Here is a 25,715-nt window from a genome sequence, read left to right as displayed (position 1 = left end):
CTCCAGCCTGGGCAATAAGAGCGAAACTCCGTCTGAAAAAAAAATAAAAAAAGAAAGAAGAGAAAAGACAGTGGAGTAGAATATCATTGCTATCATTGCGAAATCATCTTTTATGTCAGAAGTGGCTTAGGTGACCTAGAATAAACAGGTAAAATAGATATTAATGGAGTTGGCTACAAAGTTTTTATACTCTGGATTTTAAAAAGAACATGAAGATGAATTTCTGGAGTGTTTGGCAAAAATATGAATGATAACGACATGAATAATTTAAACAGGACGCTCTAGCAATCATTCACATACAGTTTCATTTGATATTTAAGATTTATGATAGTTTGGGCCAGGGTAGTCAGGCCAGCCCTCCTCCAGAAGATAGTCCAGAGGAATTCTGGCAAGGAGCTGAGTGAGAATGAAGGCCTCTAGAGCAGGAATGGGGTCTCTCCTCCTTGAACCCCAAACAAGACCAAAGCAGCCCAGTAAAAGAAACTGTGTGACTAGTTTTGTTGTCTGTCCTATTTGAATGTGGAAGACCTCTTCTAAGTCTGAACAGCTGCTAGCCGTGGCCATCTTTGAGGGAATAGATACATACACAAATAAACCTATCTCTGAGAAAAACTCTCATTCTGCGTCTGGGAGACAGACTTTATAAAAAAACTTGTTAAAATCAGACAGTATCAGCCAGCCTTCATGTGAAGCCATGAAGTGATGTGTTGGCATTTAGAATGCTGTTAGTAGTTATGGTCATTAATCTTGTGGGAGAGGGTGTGCTGGCACTAAAGAAAGGTCAGAGAAGAACATCTCATAGGATGAAGACAGACTGAAATAAGGAGGACTCCTCAGGCTTGAAAAGACTGAGAGGAAATACAATTAGCGTGAATAAACCCATGAAGAATATGGGTCATAGAATTGTTTACCAGAAGCAGGCAGAACCTCTTGAAAACGGAGGAAAAGTGAATTTAGGACAAAAAGAAGCTCTAATTTACCAAGAAAGTTGATCCTGTACACCAAAACCACTCTTTTGGGAACTGGGCTAACTAATGGCATTGAAGCGAAGTGAAAAAGTCAACCGTTTCTTATTTTGACAGTATTTTCTTGAAGTGTGGAGGGCCCAGAGAGCATAGATCAAGAATCCTATTAGTCTCTATGTTTTCTTTTTTCTTTGCTTAGGTAAAATTTAAGTGTCGTTCATTCTTCATTCAACAATTATCTGCTGAGGGTAGATTCTATGCCAAGTTCTCTGCTAGACACTGGGGGTACTGAGATGAAGGGGGACAGACATGGTTCTCACAGGCTGGTGATGAATAAGAAACTGCAATTGTCTGTGTAATGAATTTACAAAAGCCCAGTAGAGCTTGACGTGAATTGTTAACACAATCTTAGGATTGGAGCAGACTGCCCTGAGGACAGGATGATTAAGTTGAGACCTAAAAATGATGAGGTGTTGGCTAAGTCCAGAATTGGGGGAAGAGGGAACAGCATATTAGATGCCTCAATTGAGGTAAGAGAGGGCATGGCTGGAGGATCTAGGGGAGTGAGGGCAATGAGGCTGGTGAGCTTGGCTGGAGCAGATCATGGAGTGTGGGGTAGTCCATGGTAAGGGTTTGGGCTCGAGAGCTGGGCAAAGTCACTGGGGTGGCTTAAGCACGTATGGTCAGATTTTCTCTTTCTAAGCAATCCAGTCGCTACAGTGTGGAGAATAGGGGGCACAAGAACAAATATACTGGAACTAGTGGGAGGATATTGATGTTGTTCAGGTGATGATGGCCTGGGCTGAACAGAAGTGGACAGATCCTAGAGCTACTTCAGAGGTCATATGAACTAGATTTGTTGATTAGGTGTGAGAAATGAGGGAGAGAGATAATCAAGTTTGATTTATGAGAGTATGACAGCCAATTAGTACTCAGATTTTATCTGAGTGAGATGAATCAACACAGGCTTTTTTATAGGTCTCCTCTCATGATCTCCAGATGACCCAAAAGTGAGCAGATCTGCCTTCTTTCCTCCCTGTCTCCCCCTTTCACTCTTTCTCTCATGAATCATTCAGGGTCTAAATGTTTCAGGCTCTATAAGCTGGCACATAGTTGGCCCCTACGGATATGGGATAAGGAGAAAGATCAAAAGCTGCACGAATGATACCCTGTCTCCCAAATCCTCTTGTTTTTCTTTCTTTCTTTCTTTCTTTTCTTTTCTTTTTTTTTTTTTTTCTGAGATGGAGTCTTGCTCTTGTTGCCCAGGCTGGAGTGCAGTGGTGTGACCTTGGCTCACTGCAACCTCTGCCACCCAGATTCAAGTGATTCTCCTGCCTCAGTCCCCTGAGTAGCTGGAATTACAGGTGCCTGCCACCATGCCTGGCTGATTTCTTTTTGTATTTTTAGTACAGACTGGGTTTCACCACATTGGCCAGACTGGTCCCAAAGTGCTGGGATTACAGGCGTGAGCCACCATGCCTGGCCCAGATCCCCTTGTCTTTAACTCTTGCAGAGCAAACAGATTTGTACAGTGCACAAACTATACTACAGTTCATAGTACCCTGGTTGATTGATCTGAAACAGAATTTAGCAAAGGCCAGAAAGGCAGTGGTATGTACACAGACTCTATTTAATGATTTTAAAAATCTTTGTATTTTGAAATATCAGTGGTAAGACCAGAACAAGGAATTTTCCTTTATTCTCTTCACTCAGCGTCACTAGTCATTAACATTTTGCCATGTTGGCTTTATCACTCTCCTCACCAGTTAAAGATGGAGCTGGAGATTTAGAATTTTTCTGAGCCAGTTAATTGTGGACATCAAGACCCTTCACCTCTAAATACTTAGAGGTATTATAAATAATATCTAATATGCAGTCAATATTCAGTGTTCACTTATTGTCTCAATAATGTCATTTATGGCTTTTTTTCCCTCTTGATCTAGGATCCAGTCCAAGATGTGTTGCATTTTATTATTATGTCTTTTTAGTCTTCTTTAACATGGAACAGTTCCTCAGTCTTTCTTTGACTTTTAAGACATTGATATTTTGGAGGAGAACAGGCCAGTTGCCTTATGGAATACTCCTTAGATTGGCTTTATCTGGTTTCCTCATGCTTAGATTCAGATTGTGTGGTTTTGGCAGGAAAGCTGTGGGATGATGTCATGCTTTTTGCAGTGCACCTGCCATAGCAGGAAGGGAGCCATGAAGTAGAAAAACATTTCATAACTAAGAATGTTAACTTTGATCACTTGGCTAGAGTGTTGTCTCCAGGTTTCACTGTTATAGAGTTACCGTTTTCTTCCTTATAGGTAATAGTTTATTCAATTACTTCTTAATACTTATTCAGTCATTTTAAATGTGACTATGGTTTATTTCCACACCATCATTTAAAGGAACATTTTTTTCCCCTTCTTTTGGCAGTGTTTTAGAGCACTTTGCTGCAAGGGACCACCACCTGCACGACCAGAATATGACCTGGTTTGCATAGGCCTCACAGGCTCTGGCAAAACCAGTCTGTTGTCCAAACTCTGCAGTGAAAGCCCCGATAACGTCGTGTCGACCACAGGTGGGTACTGTGCTGGGGTTCTGTCCCTTCTTCTTTCTCATCCCAAGATGTCCTAGTTTCCTGTGCAATTTACCCCCTCCCTTCTACTTATAGTTTAATGCTTTAATCAGTTTAATTTTAAACACTATCTCTTTTTCAAAAAGGATTTGAAATGAATTTAATAGCATTAAATTGCTGTATCCTGTATCCCTCTAGCAGATCATTTCAGTGGCACTGAATAAATGAAGCTTGGGAAAATATTAATACAAATGAATCCTGAAATCTGGAACTATGATATATGACAAAATGGATTCATCTTGGGCCCATGGAGTACTTTCCTTCCTTGAAGTGTCACTCCAGCCTATGTTTCTTGGCCACACACTCCCTGAATAGTAAACTGATGTAGTCTGAATCTTCTTTCCTTGTCATTTTTCACCTGGAGGAAAGTCAGTGCAAGAGGTCATGCATCAGCCTTCCCCTATTGCTTCCGGATGGAGCCAAGCAAAGTCAGTCTAGGGCAGTGGTTCTCAATCAGGGGAGATTATGCCTCTGAGGGGGACATTTTGGAGACATTTGTGGGGAGGGGTATTACTGGCTTCTGGTGGATAGAGGCCAGTGGTGCTACTAAACATCCTTCAATGTACAGGGCAGCCCCCACAGCAAAGAGTTATCAGGCCCAAAATGTTTTCAGTGTCAAGTTATTAGTCAGAAATCCTGGCTAGGGTTTTTTTTCACTTCCCAAATGTGTCCTCTTTCTCTCCTAACAATGAAGAAGGTAAGAAGAGTATAAGTTAGAGGAAATAACGGAAGAACAGTTGTAAGAGATGGAGAACAGAGCTACCGTGCAGAGAGAGCTGAGAAGGAAGGAGAAGGGTGAGATGTTTTCTGGAAAGTTGAAAAGATTGTTCATCAGCCAGCTTATTTTGAGCACCTACTATGTGCTAGGTCCAGTGTTGGACATGAGATAAGCAATGATTTCAGCATTCCAGGAGTCTCAGTATACTGGCTGCATAAATATTAAGTTCATATCCAGAAATAGATGGGGCATGGAAGGAAGGGGCATGACAGTGTTGCCTAGACCTGGGGAAGGGAAGGATGCGTGATGTGGTTTGCTACATTAGATTCGAGGTTGATAAGTAGGTCTGGTACAAGAAACAAGGTGAGGGGGTAGAAAAGAAAGAGGACTTAGGAGCAGAGGGGCGGTGTGAAGGCAAGGAGTGTGAAACAGATTGGCAATTCCTAGAAACTGCATTTCTGTGTGGCTGCAGTGTATGTTTAATAGAATGCCAGAAGATGAATTGTTTTCAGTGGTGGCTGAATCTTAGCAGACCTTTCATACGGTGCTCAGGAGTTTGGACTTTTCGTGTAGATAGTGCAGAGACATCAGAGTATTTTAAGCAAGGAAACTACATGATCAGATGTCCATTTGAGAAGAATCAAGCTGGCCATGATGTGGAGGCTAAATTGTGAGTAGCGCAGTTAGAGGCGGAGGCAGAAGATTACTGTAATGGTGCAACTGAGATGATGAAGGCCTTGGCTGAGGCAGTTACAGGGGGAAGAAGAGGAAGGAATAGGTAGGATACATATTTGAGGGCTAGAATTGACAAAGCCTAGTGTAGTTGGGTTTGGAGGGTGAGAGCGAGAAAGCCATGGCTGTCTCAATTCCTGGCTTAGGTGATGGTTGGATGATGGAATTATTAACTAGGGTTTCCTACAAAAAGTAGAAAGGATATTGTTGATCAAGAACCTTACTTCAGTTCAGGTCAGTTTTTGCTGGCAAGTAAGTTTTAAAAAAGTGCAGGTTTTGAGAGCTTCTCAGATTTTAGAATTGAGTTAAGAAACTGTGGAGCTGTTAAAGGGTTAGAGACATCACTTGATTTTAGGATGAGGGAAAGGATAAGGGGATCGTAATGAGTAGACACCCCAGAGAGGATTAGCAGAGCTCATGTGTAGTCTCTTTGCAGGAAGCTGTTTCTGACTACCTTCTTTTCTCCTTGGACAGAACTGAGTACTCCCTCCTCTCCCCACCGGGCATTGTCTGTATTTCTCCCAGTTAGTACCTGTAGCACTGCTTTGTGTACATGCCCATCTCCCCATCTTGGGTTAGAATCTCTTAAGGGCAGATAGAGCATCGTATGTGGTATTGTATACCCAGAGTCTGGCACAAGGTTTAGGCATGGATACAGATGTCTGTTAAATTAATAAGCAAATGAAAGTAAATTGAATCTATATAGTCTTCTGTTAGCCTTATAACAGCCCTTATATGACAGGTAGGACTCTTTTTGCATATTCTGTTTCTAAATTACCTGAAGATCAAAGGTATGGTGACATGGCTATTGTTACATAGCTAGAGATAGGATGTCAGTTCAGGTGTTCAAGTGAAGTTTAGTAAGTTTAGTGGTATCCAAGGTTTAGGATTTCTGGTGGAAGTATGTACTTTATTGGTTGTTTATAAAACTGTGAATATCTTTTGAGTAATGTGCAATGAAGTAATATAAACTTTATTAGCTTAATTCTTTTCAATCAAAATAGCTTCTAAAATATGTGTAAGAGTAACACAAAGTATGCTTTTCTTCACTTATCAGAGTTATCTTCTAGCACTATTGCTAGAGGAGCAGTTTTGAATTATAGTGTAAAAGATTATCTGTATATAATTTTCTTACTTGTAAGTTATGTTTTGTATTTGTTTTTATGAAATTTTTTAATAATACGTTTTACCAGAATTGTGTGCTAGTCTATTTTCTGATGAATTAGTTATTAGGTTGGCTAAGTTTTTGGATATCAAACTTCTTTGACTTGTCATTGTTCTGAACCTGGCATAATGTCTTTTTGGAGGCCTCTTTGGAGGAAGCTGCCATCAAGAAATTTACACCCAGGTTAGGAAGATAAGTTGTGTATTGATAAAAACAGTTCACATATGTTGCTTATTTAATATACTCCAAGCTCTGTGCTAAGACAGAATGTGATATGTGTTATATTAATGGTGTAAATATGAAAGTTAAAAGAAGAGAGTGATCATTTCTAATCTGGAGGGTCAAAGAAAGCTCATAGTTAAGGTTACATTTGAGTAGGGTCTCATATGATGGGTAAGATCTAAGCAGAGAGGAATGGGGTGAGGCGAGTTAGGGATAGAAAGCATAGGTATATTCAGAGAAAGATTAGTGGTCTTACTGGGTTAAGGCACAGCATGCAGAGATTTAGGGGATGTTGGGATCTAAGGCTAGAGACTAGAGAAGCTGTTGGGGGAGACCTGTTAGATGTAGAGGTGATCCAGCAGGGACAATACTTGTGGGGATGTTACTGCTACTGTAAAAGTGACAGTTATGCTGGGTATTCAAGAGGAAAGGAAGATAAAACAATCAAATATGAGTCAAGTTTATAGTTTTATGTTTTGGTGAATTGTTAAAAAAAAAAAGTAGGGAGAACATGGCAGAGTTTTAAGATAAAAATAATGGGTTTAGTTTGGGGCATGCTGATTTTGAGGTTTGACAAGACATCCAACAATGATCCAAATGCTAAAAGACAAGCAGACTAGAGAGATTTTGGAGATAGAGAGAGAGATTTGAGAGACAACTCAGTCATAGATTTGGATGAGATTGTCCAGGGGTAATGGGTAGAAAGTGGGAAGAAAGGTGCTAAGCACCAATTATATTTTGTTAATTCATTTCACATTCATTGAATTTCTGTTATGTGACTGCCGCTGATTTAAGGACTGAGGATATATCAGTTAACAAAATATACAAACAACCCTGCTCTTTGGAGCTTACATTACAGCATCTGCTTTTGATAAGGAATATAGGTCAGACAGTTCTATATAATATCCTTTAAGTCAAATATGGGCAAGAAATCAAAAGAACCAGTCAAATAAGGTAAACATAAATCTAAAGTCTGAGAAAGGCCATTGGATGTGGTGACAATGTGGTAATTAATAACTAATGGTAGAAACAGTTTCAGTAGAGTATTGAGGTGGAAACCAACCTGAGAATTGAGGGGATGAAGAGCAAGTAAAGGAATTGAGGGGTAGACCATCATTTTCACTCCTTAACTCTTTGGAATATAGACAGTTCTTTCAAGAAGGTGGACAGAAAAAGAGAAAATAGTGCTAAGAGAATTTGTTTCTGTAAGAAAAGGTCTCATGAGCATGCTAGTAGTCAGAGGTTTAGGGTGGTCATCGGGGAAAAGGCAAGACTGAGTATGCTCAAGAGAGGGCAGTGAGCACAAGAATGAGTGAGGACTTCTTGTTCTGGTAAGATGGAATAACTGGAACTGGTTTACTCTCCCATCTAAAAGAAGAAGAACAACAACAGCAACCAGCTCATGAAATATACAAAGCAACAATTTTCAAGCCAGGAAACGCAGTTATCCCTGAGAAATGAGAAACAAATGAGATGTGCTCTGTGATTGTCCCAGCTTAATGCCTTGAGAGTTTCCAGGCTGTGGCACAGTTCCAGAGGGAGCTGAGGTGGAGCTCAGTGAACTCCGTGCATTGAGGAGATGAAGCCGAGAGCAAGGGGAGACCAAGATGGCTAACGTTTGTAGAATAGAGTACCAGAGAAAAGAGTTGTACAGAGAGAGAACACTAAAGATTTTCAGAGTCTCCGTTGAGTATCCAGCAAAATATTCAATGCATGCATGTGAGGAAACTTCCCAAGGCCAGGGCAAGAACCATCTTAAAGGACTAGAGGGAACAGTGGTTGATGTTCACACAGGGCTGAAAACTATGCCTGTAATCACCAGATGGACTGAAAAACTTATAACTCATGAGGAACTGGGTAGAGTACTTGGCAAAGTCAGCCGTAAGTGGAGTACTACTCTGGACTCACATGACAGATAATATTAGCAAGTCCCAAAACCTCAGATAATATTAGCAAGTCCCAAACCTTGTCTGGTAATGTTTAATACATCTCAGCACAAAGCTGTATAGGATTTAAAGAAAAAATATTCATCACTCAACAAGGTAAAATTCACAATGTCTGACAGTCAGCCAAAGATTATCAGGCATGGGAAGAGGCCAGAAATCATGATTCATAATGAGAATAATCATTGAATTGGAACTGACCCAGAGCTGATGTAAATATTAGAAGTAGCAAAGGGGGACATTAAAACTGTTATTATCACTGTATTGTATCTATTCATAGAGACAATCTGAGAGAGAAAAAAAACGCAGAGAGCATCCAGCGAGCTATGGGACAACTTTAAATCTAAGCTAGGGTAATTTGAGTCCATGAAGGTGAGTGGAAAGGGACAGAAAAATATTTGAAGAAATAATGGCGGAAACATTGTCAAACATGAAGAAAACTCTACACCTACAGATCCAAGAAGCTCACTGAACCCCAAACAAAAGGAACATGAGCAAGGCTGGGCACAGTGGCTCACACTTGTAATCCCAATACTTTGAGAAGCTGAGGCAGAAGGATCACTTGAGGCCAGGAATTTGACGCCAGCTTGGGCAACATAGTAAGACCCCCATCTCTACAAATAAATAAATAAATAAATAAATTAGCTGCATGTGTTGGTGTTCGCCTGTAGTCCCAGCTACTTGTGAGGCAGAAGTAGGAGGATTGCTTGAGCCCAGGAGTTTGAGGCTGCAATGAGCTGTGATCACACTGCTTTACTCCAACCTGGGTGACAGAGAGAGAGACCCCATCTCTTGTTGGGGGGAAAAAAAGAGAGAGAGAGAGAAAGAAACGTGAATATAACTATACCAAGGCACATCATAATAAAATTGTTCAAAATCACTGATAAAGAATATGATGTTTAATTTTGTGTGTAACTGGCTGGATCCCAGTGCCCAAATATGTAGTCAGACATTAGTCTGGATATTTCTATACGGGTAGTTTGGGATAAACTTAATACTTAAATCTGCGGATTTTGACAGATTATCCTCCATAATGTGGTTTGGCCTCATCCAGCCAGTTGAAGGCCTGAATAGAATAAAAGACTTGCCTCCCTAGAACAAGAGGGAATTCTTCAGTAAACGGCCTTTGGACTTGAACTGTGTATTGATTCTTTCCTGGGTCTCCAGCCTGCCAGCCCAAACTGTAGATTTTGGGTTTATAGCAACTGTAATTGTGTGAGCCAATTTCTTAAAGTATTTCTCTGTCTCTATTTATATATATATATAAACAAAGGTATATATTTATATCTATACATGCACCTATACATACATATAAATATACATATAAACACACATCCTTTTGGTTTTTTTTTTCTCTTGAGAACAAAGTAGTACAAAGAAAATACCTTAAGCAGATAAAAGATGTTACGTGAGTAAGAATAAAAATAAGGATGGCATCACATTTTTTCACTGGAAAAATGCAAGTAAGAAGACATTGGAGCAGCATCTGAAAGGGAAAAAACTGTCAACTAATATCCAGCAAAAGTCTCTTTTAAAAAGAAAGTAAAAATAAAGACTAGACTTTTTCAGATATACAAAATCTGAAGGAATTTATTGCTAGCAGATAAGCATTATAAGAAATGTTAAAGGAAGTCCTTGAGTCAGAAAAAAAATGATACCAGATGGAAATCTGGATCTATATAAAATAAAGACTGCCAGAAATGCAAATTATATGGATAATTATATAAGATTTACTTCTTATTATTTAAATATCTTTAAGAGGTATGTCTTTAAACAACAATAATAACCACATATTATGGGGTTAACAACATATGTAAAAGTAAAATGCCTGAGAACAATAGCATAAAGGTCATGGGGAAAAAGGGAAGTACACTGTTGGAAGATTCTTGTACTATATGTGAAGTTGTATAATAACACTTGAAGGTAGACTGATTAAAGATGTACTATAAACCCTAAAGTAACCACTAAAATAGCAAAACAAAGAATGAGAGCCAATAAAGCAACAAATGAGATGAAATAGAATTATTGAAAATAATCCAAAAGAAGGAAGAAAAAGAAGAAAAGGGGAATAAGAATAGATGAAACAAATAGGAAACAAGTAGAAATGTGATACAGTCAAACCTAAACATCAATAATAATATTAAATATAAATGATCTAGACTCCTTAATTGACAGAGGTTGATATGACAGATTTTCTTAAAAACCAAGACCCAACCAAATACTGACTTTAAGAATCAAACTTTAAGTATAAAGACACAAATAGTTTAAATGTAGAAAGGTGGAAAAAGATACATCATGCTAACACTAGTCAAAAGAAAGTTGGGGTAGCTATGTTAATATTAGACAATGTAGATTTCAAAGCAATGAATAAGGCTGGGGATAAAGAAGTTCACAATGATGAAGGGATCATTTATTCAGGGGACTGTAATAATTCTACACATTTATGTACCTAACAGAGCTTAAAAATATGTGAAACAAAAAAATGACAGAACTGCAAAAAGAAATGAACGAACCCACAATTACAATCAGCGTCTTCAGTTTCTCTCAATACTTTATAGATCATGTGGGAAGAAAATGAGCCAGTACATAGCAGACTTCAACAACACTAACAGCTAACTTGACCTCATTAACATTTTATAAAATACTCCACCCAACAACAGAAGACATTCTTTTCAAGTACACATAGAATATTTGCCAAATTAGGCCATAACCTGGTTTATGAAAGCAAATCTAAATAAGTTTAAGTGGCTTCAAGTTTTATCCAATATGTTCTCAGACCGTGATAGAATTGCATTAAAAATCAGTAACAAGAAGAAAAAAAAATCTCAAGTATTTAGAAACTCGCTTACTTCTAAATGACCCATGAATCAAAGAAGGTAGCAAAAGAGAAATTATAAAGGATTTTGCACTGAATGACAATGCAACATATTAGAATTTGTGGTGCCTATAAAACGGGACTTTAAGGAAAGTTTATACCACTAAATGTCTATTCAGAAAAGAAGGGCCTCAAATCAATGACCTCAGCTTCCACCTTAGGGAACTAGAAGAAAAATGGATTAAACCCAAATAAGGAAGAAAATAAAGATCAAAGTAGAAATCAATGAAATAGAAGAGCCACAGAGAAAATTAGTCAAACCAAAAGCTGGTTCTTTGAGAAAGTCAGCAAAATTGATAAAACTCTAGCTAAACTGATCAGAAAAAATAAAAAAGACACAAATAACCAGTATCAGGAATAAGAAAGGTGACAGCAATATAGATTCTATAAATAGTAAGAGGTTAATAAGGGAATATCATGAACAACATTATGCCAATAAATCTGACAACTTAGAGAAAATGGACAATTTCCTTGAAGGACAGACCATCAAATCTCAGTCAAGAAGAAATAGAAAACCTGGATAGACCTATATCTATTTAAGAAATTGATACCTTTTCTTTCTTTTTTTAAGTCTAGTTGGTTTCACTAGTGAATCCTACCAAACATTTTAAGGAAGAAATACTGCCAATTCTTTACAGTCTCTTCCAGAAAATTGAAGAGGAGGAAAAAATGCCCCAACTCCTAAGACCAGCATGAAGCTGATACCAAAACCACACAGAGACATTACAAAAAAAACAAAACTGCATACCAATAGCCCTCATGGACACAGATACAAAAATTATAAGCAAAAATATACCAAATCAAATTCAACAATAATATTTCAATAGGATAATATGTCATGACCATGTGACATTTATTCTAGGAATGCAGAGTTGGTTGCACATTCAAAAATCAATCAGTTTAGTTCACAATATCAATAAACTGAAAGATGAAACTATGATCCTGTGAAGATATGCAAAAAACAAAAACAAAAAAAAACCTCAGCATCAATTTTTGATGAAAACTCTTAACAAAGTAGGAATAGAAAGGAATTACCTCAACTGTTAAAGGGCATCTGTGAAAGCCCTACAGCTGTTGTCAGAGTTAATGGAGAAAGACTGAATTGTTTCCTGATCAGATCAGGAATAAGACATGGATGTCTGTTCTCACCACATCTATTCAACATTGTGGTAGAGATTCTAGCCAGTAAATCAGGCAAGAAAAATAAATAAAATGCTTTCATTTTGTGAAAGAATAAATAAAAACGTACTTGCCCATGGCATGATTGTTAAAGTAGAAAATTTAATTGAATCGACAACTCTTTGCTATAAACTGGAGATGGTTGATATGAATTAGAGCTGATAGTTTTAGAGATCTGAAAAACTATCAGAAACTTAGAGGATAGCTCTGGCTATTAGTTTTAAGAATGTTGCCCATAAGAATAGAAGCAGATAGGGTGTGGTGGACAACTGTTAGCCAAATATTGAGTTCATTCAGATAGATGAACAAACTCCCTGAAAATTGGTAGGTGGGAATGCAGAGGTCCGTATATAAGTAAATGTCGTTAACTCAGGTGGGATGTTATTAACAAGTGGCTATGATGAAGTGTTCTAAAAGCGTAGAAGGAAGCAATTTTTGTGCTGAGAGGCGCTGATAAGAGAAGGAAAAGCTCTGTTTGCTAGTGTATGGAGGAAGAAGAAATGTGCAGGGAAATGCTGGAGCATGGAGAAGACTTCTTAACAAAGATGAGGTTCCGTAAGATTCGCTGAGAGGGCTCTGTAATGATAAAGGTGAGGCTGAGTTGGCGATGGGAGGCAGGAAGTAATGATGTAGGAGAAAAGGGGTAGAGGCTTGTTGTTTGGGCCTGTGTGTTTGTTATAGTGAAAGAAGGAGGGCAAGATGTTGGAGAAACAAGTTACCGATGGTAGAGAAGGGTTGGCGAATAGGCAGCAGAGGAGGTCCCACAGGCTGACTTTAGTTATCAGGGTATCCACAACTGTTCAGTGCTGGAGTTTGAGATAGGCATTGCTGACATTTTCAAACTTACTGCCCAGGTCCAGAATTCTTTTGGTTGTTCATAGCAGGTGCGTATCTGTGTGTGTGTGTGTGTGTGTGTGTGTGTGTGTGTGTGTATGTGTGTGTGTAAGTAAAGAAGAACAAAGGGGGTGGAAGGAGGGTACTGAAATAAACAGCAAACTCCAATAGAAATAAAGGTAACTCGGAAAAGAATTGAGGAAGTCAGAAATCCACATGTGTATGTAGACATTCAGTGTGGAAGATGGCAGAATAGCTGGACTAGGCCTCCAGTGGATCATTCACAAGGGAAGGATCAAGGGACTTAACTATATAAAAATTTAAAACCATTGGAAAGCTAAAATTAAGATACATATAAAAAATACTGTTGGAAATATTTGCATCAGATATTACAGATAAGCATATGGCTGGCCCTCTTAGAGAATTCAACCACACTTACAAATAACATCTAGAATCTAATAGATAAACTATGCCAAATCTATAAAGAGATAATTCATAAAAAGAATAAATGGCAAACAAATTAATGGAAAAGTTTCAACTTTACCAGAAGTTTAACTTTACTAGAGAATAAATAAGTAAACGTTAGTTTTATACTTAAATTTACCAAAATCTGTTTCTTTATGACATGAGTGAGTGCTGGTAAGATTGTAGCGGCATGGGTATGCACATGTGTTACGGGTGACATGATGATTGTTACATTATGACTGTTATGATATCCCTTTTCTTGGAAAACATTTTTCTTGGAAAGCAGTTGTTCATATAAATCAAAAGTTATGAAAATGTTCGCAGACCTAGTAATTATGCCACTGGGCAATTTATTTTAAGTAAGTAACTTAAGGGAAACTATATGCATAAAGCAATTTCTTGCAACATTTTGTATTTTAACTAAAACTTTAAGGTAGTTTAAATGCCATACAACAAAGGAATTTGTTAATTACATTATGGTAACTTGATCAAAATGACTATAGATTAGAAGAATATATACAGTCTTCTATTTAAAAATTAAAAATTAGAGTTACATTTATTTTTGAAATTAAACCATGGAAAACTATGCATTTGAATAAAAAAACTAGAGAAAAACTATAAGAGTAACAGTGTACTTTATTGATGTGATTGAATTATGGGTAAAACTTTTATTCTTTTAAATTATTTCTCTATAATGTCTTGAAAATATAAAGCCAATTAAAAATGAAATATTTATTGATGAGTTTTGAACATTCGAAGAGAGAACCTACCTTCAGAGTTGGTTTCTTAAAATGAAAACATATGAGAAGGATGTGTTCGTTTAATTTCAGCAAGGCGAGAATGTCTGCCTTTTCTTCAGAAAGAGAATTCAAACTTTGTCGGTTTATTAACTTCAGCAATTTTTCACCTCTGACATAATTTTTAAAAGATACTTAAATTGTCAAAACTCAAAGAGCCAAGAAATCCTCCAGAGAGCAGGACCTGTTGGTGAGGAGAGAAAATTTGAGTAATTTGCACCTTAGTCTAGAAATAAAAGTGAACTCTATCCAGACTGAATTCCTTTACTGTATATGTATGAGGAATTTGTTGATAAGAGGGGTTGTTAAACTGTAGATTACATAAATGTTCACTATTTTTTTGAAGCAGAGGAATGGAATCTAAAGGCTTAGGAGAATATATTGATGCTACATGGAGAATAACCTACAGAAAACTGAACACTTTGAATTGAAAAAGGTTGAAAACATCTTCTAGGGATATATACCATATTTGAAAAAGATTGAAAATGTTCATGAAAATTTGAATAAGACATTTAAAAAACTTCAGTGTTAGCTTCAAATGTGTTAAGCCCACAAGAGAAACAAGTTAGAAAGTCAGATTTTGATATCTTTTAAAGGATTGTGTTTTATAAATGCCAGTAGATTAAATTTCCTTTTATGATGTTGAAATCATAGTTAGAAGAATTTCGTTAGTCTGTTGTCCAAACATCACAAAACTGCTGTGGCATAAATCATGCCCTTGGTCCAGGTCAAAGCCACTAGATCTGTAGAATGTCTTTCCCTTCAGCAATTCTTAGAGTGACCCAGGAATTTCAGAAGCACACAAGTATCTGTGTGCGCGCACTCATACTTGAGGGAAGGGGAGGAGGGTTCAGTCTGTAGGTCCAAGTGAAATACTTGTGTGTTCCACACAATGAATAAAAATAGACTAACCTTCCTCCCAAAACTAATTTTGTTACAATTCCAGGAATGCTTTCAGTGCATGAAAAACTTCAAATTCATCTTTCTTGTCTCACAGGTTTTGTTGGATTTAAGGATTGCAAAACAAAGACTGAAAGGCTATGCAAACAATTATTTCCCCAAAGAGTTACTAAGTCATATATTTATTAAAAATTTGTGGGGTTAAATCTTAGGGGAGGTTTCAGTCTTACTAATGTAGCTTAGATAGGCCAGGAAAAAATGACTGCGTAACTTAGGCTTCAGCCATCAAATTGTTTGAATGGAGCCTGGGGAGACTTACCCGTGAAGCCTTCAGTCAGATACTACAGGCCATTGATGATTGACTCAGTGGTTACTTTTATTTCCTTCTCCTTGTTTAATATAAATAATGGAATCCTAATTTTAGAGGACAAAGAGCTAATTTAGTCCTCATTTCGCACGTGAAGAATTCAAGGCCAAGGCAAGACAAAAATGTGGCTGGTGAGTCTAAGAGCTGTGGTTCGGACTCCTAGGATAGTCCCTTGTCACGTTAGCACACTGACACCCTGAAGATAGCGTCAGAGGACACTTCCTGTTTGAAGAAGCAAGAGAGTAGTTACATTGTCATGGATGAGTCAGTTGAACGTTTTCCCTCCCCTGCTAAGTTCCTGATTTTATTAATTATTTCTACAAAATGTACATTCTAAACTCATGCTATTATTTTTATTTCATTAATAAGAAAGCAATATCATATAGACCTGAAAACCCTTATTTGGGTTTCTTGTGTTGGGTTATTTATAAACAGGAGGACAGTAAATTAGTGGGTTTATTAGGTGTTGGGTTATTTATAAACAGGGAGGACAGTAAATTAGTGCATTTATTAGGCACATGTGTATTTTGGTCAGTTGACTTCACCAGTATTTAGGCTCAAAATTGGACAAAATGGTGTGAATCCCTCAGTTTGTTGGTATATGGAGGAGACACTACAGTGTAGTGTAGGGCTCTGGTGATGAGACCTGGTTTTGAGTTTCGAATATAGCACTTAGTACTTTTTTTTTTGAGACAGAGTCTTGCTCTGTTGCCCAAGCTAAAGTGCAGTGGCCTGATCACGGCTCACTGTAACCTCTGCCTCCCGGGTTCAAGCGATTCTCCTGCCTCAGCCTCCCGAGTAGCTGGGATTACAGGCATCCGCCACTGAGCCCGGCTAATTTTTGTATTTTTGGTAGAGACGGGGTTTCACAATCTTGGCCAGGCTGGTCTCAGACTCCTGACCTCATGATCCACCCGCCTCGGCCTCCCAAAGTGCTGGGATTGTATACAGGCATGAGCCACTGTGCCTGGCCAGCACTTAGTACTTTTGGCAAAGCACTTAATACCTGTAAGCTTCACTTTCTTCTTGGGACAGTAGTACTGATACTAACTTTAGGATTGTTATAGCAGCTAAATTAGGAAATAGATATTAATACTTAGCTTATTGAGATCCTATTGTATGCCAAGCACTGACCTACAGAATACAGTGTAGCTTGTTTCTTCATTATGGATCCTTGCAGTCTAGCCAGAGAACAACTATAAAACAAATCAACCAATATGTAGTTACAACTGTGAAAATCACCTAGGAGGGGTACTGAATACTGGAAAAACATGGACTCAGAAAAATCAGTCTAGTTCGAGGACACCAGAGAATGCTTCCCTGACAAAGTTAGCTTGCTCAAAGTCAAACAGTTAATAAATGGAAGAGGAAAAATTTGAACCCAGACTTACTTTCTCTAGAGCAAATGCTGTCTGGTAGCTTTTATTCCTCAAAGCAACCCTTTGAGAAAGGTATTTTGATGGTTTGACCTTTGGTATCCCTCCTAAATATTATATTAATTCTCCCCCTCGGCCTCATCCAACCTGATGTAAAGGGAAAAAAAATAGTCTAATAATTTCCCTTCTTGATTGTCCTTCTGGTGAACTGAAAGTATGACTTTAGATTTTTAGTTCCATTTAATCCTTTCAAATGTTCAGAATGACTAAAATAGAAAAAACATTGTTTCTCTTCTGTAAATAGTACATTTTCTTATTTTCTGGACTAATCAGTCTATCTAGACTTTGTCTTTTGAACATTAATTACTGAAGCTAAACCGTAAAAATAATATGGAGACAGCAACATGGATGACTGTGTATACCTTTGCAGTATAAATCTAACCACACAAGTTCTATTTGGAGAAAACATTTATGACTATTTTGTCGGGACATTTATATGCCTATAAATAACATTGCTAGGGGGCTGGGCACAGTGGCTCGTGCCTGTAATCCCAGCACTTTGGGAGGCCGAGGTGGGTAGATCACGAGGTCAGGAGATCAAGACCATGCTGGCTAACATGGTGAAACTCCGTCTCTACTAAAAATACAAAAAACTAGCCAGGCGTGGTGGCGGGCGCCTGTGGTCCCAGCTACTCAGGAGGCTGAGGCAGGAAATGGCGTGAACCCAGGAGATGGAGGTTGCAGTGAGCCGAGATCACGCCACTGCACTCCAGCCTGGGTGACAGGGTGAGACTCCATCTCAAAGAATAATAATAATAATAAAATAACATTGCTAGAATACTTTGCTTAGCGTGAACTTTTGAAGACGTTTTAGTAGTCAACTTATTATGAAGACTTTGCAAGAATTTAAAGACAATAACAGTGACATAATCTGCCTGTTGGGTTAATAAATTTCAAAAGTTGTATTTTGCACATAGATGCAGCAATTTCTGGAAGGATATTACTTCCCTTTGAGAGCCTGCGTATTGTCAGCTTTTAAGAATCAAAGCAGATTAAACATTGGTGATGTGCTCCATAACCATTTCCTTTTCAAAGTTGAGGCCTGTGCCTGTCTTACTTCTCTAGAAAATCTACACTTGAGTTGTCCTGAGCATGAGCATAACCACTAATAGACTGCTTAATATTTGCAGAGAGCTTTTCATTTTCAGGATTTCACAATCATTGCCTTTTAATCCATATAACACCCGTGTGAGGTAGGTAGATACATTCAGGCATCCAACTCTCCTGCAGGTGAATTTCTGTGCCAGCAGGAATATTATGATTGGCACTGACTTTCCTTAATTTCCCAGAGGCCAGACACCTGGAGAGGCTTTCCTGCAGGCTCAGGTACATGCCAGTGTTTCAGCCACATGGGACTGCCTCCTCTTTCCTCCTGCTCATGTACTAAGATTCAGTGACTTCATGCACCATTAACCATAATGCTGTGCTGACTGTGTCAAGCTGCATTAAGCCCACGAAGGAAGGGGTATGTTTTAGAAGATTGTTAGAAGGCCCAATGAACATTTTCCGTACTTTCTGTGCAGCAGACTTCAGCTGTTGACAACTTCGTCACTCTAACAAAAGTACTTTTCATTCAATGGTAACTTTTACATCTCCAACTACATACTTAGATTAATAAGTGAGCACCCAGAATCAAGTTTGTAATTATATTCAGGCAGGCAGAAAATATGTATACCTAATGATTAAATCATCAGCGAAAAAGCATCAATGGAAACATAATGCCAGCAATCATATATTTTATGCTTATGGTGCACCAGGCACTGTGATAAACACAACACATATAATATATTATCCTTATAACAACCCTATGAAGTAGATATTATCATCCCTGTTTTGCAGATGAGAAAGTCGAGCAAGGCTAGTAGGTTGCCCACATTCACAGAGCTAATAAGGGACAGAACTAGAATTTCAGCCTAGTTCTGTCTGACTCCAAAGTCAGTTCTTCAAACATTATGTACTATGTACTGCTTTAGGTGGAAGGTAATGTACACATTATTAAAGTACTGGGATAACATGCAGCAAAGAAGTGCAAAAGATAGGCTAGACTAAGAAGATGTGTAATGATTTCCTTCTTTATAAAGCAAAACAAAGCCATTTGAAAGAATTGTTTTTATCCATATAATACTTTATATATTTTTTCATAACTTACCTCAAATGAAAGACTCATAATTTGTCTTCTTTGTTGATAAATTCTTGAAAAAGAAACTGATTTTTAATCTTAAAATTATACATATTAAATAATGCTTAAAACCTTAAGTAGAATGGTTGCTCAGAAATTATTGATAAATTAACTTCTAGAAATTCATAGGGCTTTTAATTCAAAAAAGAAATATAAGTACATGGCAAAACATTCAAATAAAACAAAAGAATCTTCCTCCTATTTAAAATTTCCAGATTCCCAGTTTTCCTGAGAGTCATTATTAGCTCTGGTTTCTTGTGGATCCTTTCAGAAAGAATCTGTGTATATATTTGCGTGTGTGTGTGTGTGTGTGTGTGTGTGTGAATGGGTATATACACACTTGCATATGTCACAGTTGAATTTATTGTCTTGAATGGTAATAGGTAAGTCGTAAATATATGGTTAATCATAGAACTGTATACTCTGAATATTTTCTTATAATACAAACCTTGTATTACATGTATTATAAAATGATTGCCTGTGCATAAGTGGATAATTATGATTGTACTTTTAAGAAAAATAGATATATGACATATTAACCATGTCCTTTAAAGAAGACACTAACATAAATACTATGTAATTCTAATATGAAATGGTTATAATTTAAGTACCTTAATTTCTAGGGTTGCTGAGTTATACGTGAGAAAGAATTATGAGACATTAACTTTAAGAATTAAAGTTAGATGCAGAGGTCCTCATAGATTTAATATTTTCTTTGAAATTTCTCTGTACTTTCAAATGTCTTTCTTATATCTGATAAAAGTTGCAGAGTGACATTACATATTAAATTAAAGAATAAGGCAACATTTCGAAGTAAAGGGGATAGTGTTATATATTGCCATAATACACAACTATGTTTTTTGCTTGTTTGTTTGTTTGTTTTTGAGATGGAGTCTCGGTGTGTCACCAGGCTGGAGTGCAGTGGCCCGATCTCAGCTCACTGCAACCTCTGCCTCCCAGGTTTAAAAGATTCTCCTGCCTCAGCCTCCTGAGTAGCTGGGATTACAGGTGTGTGCCACCGCACCCAGCTAATTTTTGTATTTTTAGTAGAAACGGGGTTTCACCATGTTTCCCAGGATGGTCTTGATCTCTTGACCTCGTGATCTGCCCGCCTTGGCTTCCCAAAGTGTTGGGATTACAGGTGTGAGCCACTATGCCCAGCCACAAGTATGTTTTGATAATGGCAGAAGATAATATTCAGTTATCAGTTTACCTTGGAAATTATGTGTTTCTAGTATAAATATCAGCTACAGAAAGTAAATCTTAACCAGCCTAAAAAGAGAAGATTTGAGCATCCTAAGTATTTTAATTTAAAAGTTAAGTTGCTAATTCTTTTTTTATGTTTTTGTTTTCTAATTTTAGGTTTTAGTATTAAAGCAGTGCCATTCCAGAATGCCATCTTGAATGTAAAAGAACTTGGAGGTATAACATTTCAAATCATTTCTATGTCTGCCCTTAACTTTTATTAATTTGGTAATAATGTATTATATGTAATTCAAACATAGTGATAACTTATTTTAGTAGGTGATTTATTTTTATCTTGATAATATATTTCCTAGAAATATTTCCTTCCCTTCGTATATGTTTTAAAAATTGTTGAAGAGTTCTAAGTAACATAAACTTCGGGGTTTTTTTTTGAATGAATCAAAGAATTACACTATTATTGGCAATTTATACAGCTCATTGGTTTTACTTGTTCAAAAAATTCTTGAATAAAACATATGAAGATAATTTTAATATCATTGAAAGATCAACTATTCGGGGAAAAGATTTGTATTTCAGAGTAGTTTGTGTTTATACTGCAGGTTTTATTGTATTAGGTCTTTTTAGAATGTATTTGTTCTGATAATAAATCTTTGCCAATGGGTTCTTTGCTGGCCAAGCACATTTATCAGATAGGCTGTACCCCAAACCATACATCACTCAGTCTTTCATTACACTCTCTGTCTGGCATTTTTTGGTTGTGTTTTATGTTAGTCAGGGTCTTAACTCATGTAAATAGATTAACAAAGAAATCAGTCAATTCAGTGAACCCACTAAATTCTCTAATGGCACATGAAAATACTAAGTGCTCTGGAGTTCAATATGATATCGGTGAGTTTAATGACTGAGAAGAGAGTTATCTTCCATCTCTTTAATCACTTTGTGATATTGGCCTTACCATGTTTTGTTTTGTTTTGTTTATTTTCCCGTAAGGTCATTCTAACTGTGACCTATTTTTAGCTTGATGAAATTGTAACACCAACTTTATGCCATTTTAATAGTGTTTGGTACCTTCTTATTTTTATCTGATAAAGTATTGGCTGATCTTTTCAGGTGTCTGTTTTCAGTTCGCTATGTGTAGGACAGGTTCGCTTCTGCCAGTCAATTTCATATTCACTTTTTGCTTTATAGCATTAATATATGAAACAACCATGATCAATAAATTCCAATTTTTCTTTAAGACATTTGGTTTTGTCATTTTGACTCCAAAAATTATAAAACATGAATGTTCTTGTAATAATTTTTCTATGCAAAGTTTTTAAAAGACTGTGTTCTATTAGGGTATTTTAAATTATAATTGTACTTTTAAGAAAAATAAATGTATGGCATATTAACCGTGCCATATGCTTAAAACCTTAAATACAATGGTTGCTCAGAAACTATTGATAAATTAATGTCTAGAAATTAATTTAATTTAATTCAAAAAAGAAATACAAGCACCTGGCAGAACATTCAAATGAAACAAAATAATCTTTCTCCTATTTAAAATTTCCGGATGCCTGGTTTATAAAAAAAAATGCTTTTTTGCTTTGTGGCTTCTGGTGATTATTCCTTGGTGACAATAATATTACTTATGGATATTTAAAAATCAAAGAACACATTGTAAAAGTCCATGGAATCAAAATGTATGGTTTGAGAGTTATATGGGTTTCAAATATGGCTGTTACTAAGTATTTTATTTTTAGGTTGGATACAAAGCTTTTATTGAACACCTTCCAGGTATGAGAAACTATTGGTTGGTTAATAAGGCATTTATTACATATGATGTTTACTTGGATGAAACAAACAGTAACTGTATGTGGACAGTTTTAAAAAAAGTGAACATCAAGGAATTTGTAAGGTTGGCTCTGTGCCCTCAAAATTCAGTACAATGAAAGATCAAGTTAGGAGACTAGAGGTATATAAGGTGGGAATAGGTCTGTTCTCAAGCAAGGTTTAATTTTGTTGAAAGAGCTGTGCCCTGACAATTGCTGAAATGGAAATTACAGTGGAGAGGATACCATAGGATTTGGTGGTTGTGTTTTAGTTGGTACCTATTCCGTAATGAGGTTAAGAGATGCAGGTAAAAGGCAGAGCCTCAGGGATCAGAGCAGATACATTCGTTCCAGGCTAGTGATACATAAGTTTTTGGCATGTATTAGTATTGAAGAGCAAATTTCTAGCCTAAGCATAGATTCTTTTACCTCCTCAACTTTAATAGCTCTGTTTTCAGTTGACCAGTGTCTGAAGGAAGAGGGGACTTTCTGAGTAGAGTCCAATTGTGTATCCTGTGTCACATGCTCGGGGGCAAGCACTTAAGGGAGTTGACTTCTTGACAGCTCATTCACTAAGTCATTTCCTCAAATATTTTTTGAGGCTAGGTACTAGGTTATGTCTCAACCAGGAACACATGAAAAGCTAGGCTAACCTATATAAAGTGTAGCTTTCCTAGGAGTTAATGTGTATGCTAGATATGAAGGGGATCATCCCAAAATAAGGTGTATGTGCATTTAGGGGGAATTATGACTGACCAAAATCAAGTTGTCTGAGAGGGAGTTGCTTGACTGAGAATTTCTGGGAGGAGAGAGTTAAATGTTTTAGGATCAATGTGTGAAGATGTGAAGCTTTTATTCACCAGTGGAGGGTTGCTCAGAAGACAGGTTAATCAGAGTTCAATCACATTGTCAATGAGAGAAAAATCCTGAATTCAGGGGAGGACCTCAAGAGGATAGGTGGTAAAGATAGAGATTAAGAGCCAGAACAGTGATGAATTCTTAGTGAGGAATGCCCAGGTAGTTCTCCTTATCCTGGGGTTAATTCAGGAGAACAGCATGGCCCCTGTTCTCCCTGCTAATGTCCTTCCTCTACTCCTTTCAGATAGTTCCAAGGCTCTTCTTCACTCTCCTTCCCAGTCTTAAGTTAAAATTCTCACTTCTTCAAAATAGGGAAGCACATAAACCTGTGCTCATTATCTATTTAGAAGAAATGGTATGGGGTGAGGAAACAATGAATAATGGAGTTACACTCAGTGAAAGTCACTTTTGGGGGATCTTAATGACAAACTGTATGTTTGCACACAAATATATGTTTGTGTGTAAATATATATGTGTTGAATATATATTATTTATACAAATTATTATTTCCTCTTACCAATTTTCTGTTTTGTAAAAGTGTTTTCATATCTTTTTCCTGAAAAATTCTTAAAATTCTCATTCACATCAATTTCTTTTCACGTGTGTTTTCTTACTGTTCACTTGTCATTTTACCACAATTAATTATGGGTCTAGCCTGGTCCTGTGGGCAGAGAATGAAAGATCTAAGCACAGCCCTCATCTTCAGGGAACTCATCATTCAGTGATGGAGACAGTCATGAAAAGAGAAATAGGAAATCAGTGAAAATTTTGAAAATAATGAAATGAAAGAGAAAAAAATTAAGTGAAGAAGTACAAGGTAAATTATGACACAGTGATAGTCTAGCCAAGTGGTTTGGTGGGCCATTTCTGTTTTGCTATTTTAAGAATACCTTGTTCTCAACTACCTGTCACACCCTCCAGGCTGCAGTGATTATGCCTATCTTTTTGTGAAATTGGAGCTCTAAATTTTCTTCTTCTATTTTGCCGTTATTCCCTTTTCTCTCCCCTACACAGTCTCAGTCTTTTGAACTTCATGCCTAGAGAGTAGATGCTATTATTATCTCACAGATAAGATAACACCAGACATGATGATTTGACCGTGGTCATTTGGAGCAGGAGGTGGGAATCAGTCTGAGCTCTTGTGCCTAACCAGTGCACTCTACACCTACAGCACTTTACCCAGGGCCTGGCACAAGAGAAGTGCTCCCACCTGTTATTTGCTGCTGTTTGTATCATTATTATTTGCATGAGTTAAAGTCTTCACATGTTGGTTTGGTTTTTGTTTTTTTTTTTTTTTTTTTTTTTTTGGTTAATACTGTGTTGGTGAAACACCATTTTTTATTTTTTATTTATTTATTTTTGAGACAGAATCTTGCTCTGTCGCACAGGCTGGAACGCAGTGGTGCAATCTCGACCCACTGCAACCTCTGCCTCATGGGTTCAAGTAATTCTCCTGCCTCAGCCTCCTGAGTAGCTGGGATTACAGGCATGAGCCACCACAGGTCGCTAATTTTTGTATGTTTAGCAGAGACGATGTTTCGCCATGTTGGCCAGGCTGGTCTCGAACTCCTGACCTCAAATGATCTGCCCTCAGCCTCCCAAAGTGCTGAGATTACAGACATAAGCCACTGCGCCTGGCCCTAAAATACCATATTGACAAAACATGAATACCTTGCTCTCTGCTCAAAGACATTTATAGGACTTAATCTCTAATTATTTCTGTTGCTTTTATCATTCATTTTCTCTCTCACACTCTCTTATTTAGAGATCTTGCTCAGTTATGGTTCTGACTTCTGGTTCTGTAATCCTGCTTCCCTCCTTTGATTTCTTCAAGACTAACTCCTGAATCAAAGTCTTACTTCTACTTTCCAAACTGTCTAAAACTTTCCACAAACATTTCACTGTTTTATTCGTTTATTCTTTGTAATTCATTCATTCAGCAAATATTTACTGAGCATGTATTACATGCCAGGCTCAGTTCTAGAAAGTTGTGGTGGTTATAGTGTCAAAACAAGCACTGTTCCTGCATAAACCAGGTAAGAGGTGCCAGGGGAAACTCTTGCATACTTGACTTCTCCTTAAAGTCAACTATTACTTCTTATAGGCCTAGAACAGATATCCATTTAGGCCCTTTCACACCTGAAGGGGTTTTCTAATACCATCCAAGGTATTAGCAAGGCTGGATATTAGTTCTGATTCCTACGTAGGACATTTTATAGTATTATTTCGTGAACTTTTTGTTTTCCTATATAGTCTTTTATCCAGGAGGTTTTTGGTGAAGCTAATCTCAATCCCTTCTCTTTTAGTTTTAATTAGTTACTCTGCTTGTCTTGCTCTAGATTATTTTATTTTTCTGGATATTGTACAAGATACCTAACAAGGATGCTGAATGGACTGATGGATTAATCTTTAAAGAATTTTCCTTCCTTCTAGTGACTTG

At 37.2% G+C, this 25,715-nt stretch overlaps 1 protein-coding gene across 9 annotated transcripts in view; it reads left to right on the top strand.

Moving 5' to 3' along the window:
* The window catches only part of ARL15 (ADP ribosylation factor like GTPase 15), a 429,205-nt gene that overhangs the window by 134,807 nt on the left and 268,683 nt on the right, over positions 1-25,715 (top strand). For 8 of the 9 annotated variants that reach the window (XM_054555005.2, XM_054555001.2, XM_054555008.2 and 5 more), the window contains 2 exon segments: positions 3,387-3,531; positions 20,763-20,822. In XM_054555005.2, coding sequence (XP_054410980.1) covers positions 3,387-3,531; positions 20,763-20,822 — 205 coding nt within the window. 9 annotated transcript variants of the gene reach the window in all.

This window comes from Pongo abelii, chromosome 4 (genome assembly GCF_028885655.2).
Source record: "Pongo abelii isolate AG06213 chromosome 4, NHGRI_mPonAbe1-v2.0_pri, whole genome shotgun sequence".
Taxonomy (NCBI): domain Eukaryota; kingdom Metazoa; phylum Chordata; class Mammalia; order Primates; family Hominidae; genus Pongo; species Pongo abelii.
Note: the sequence above shows the minus strand (reverse complement) of the source record. Positions and strands in the feature narration are given on the sequence as shown.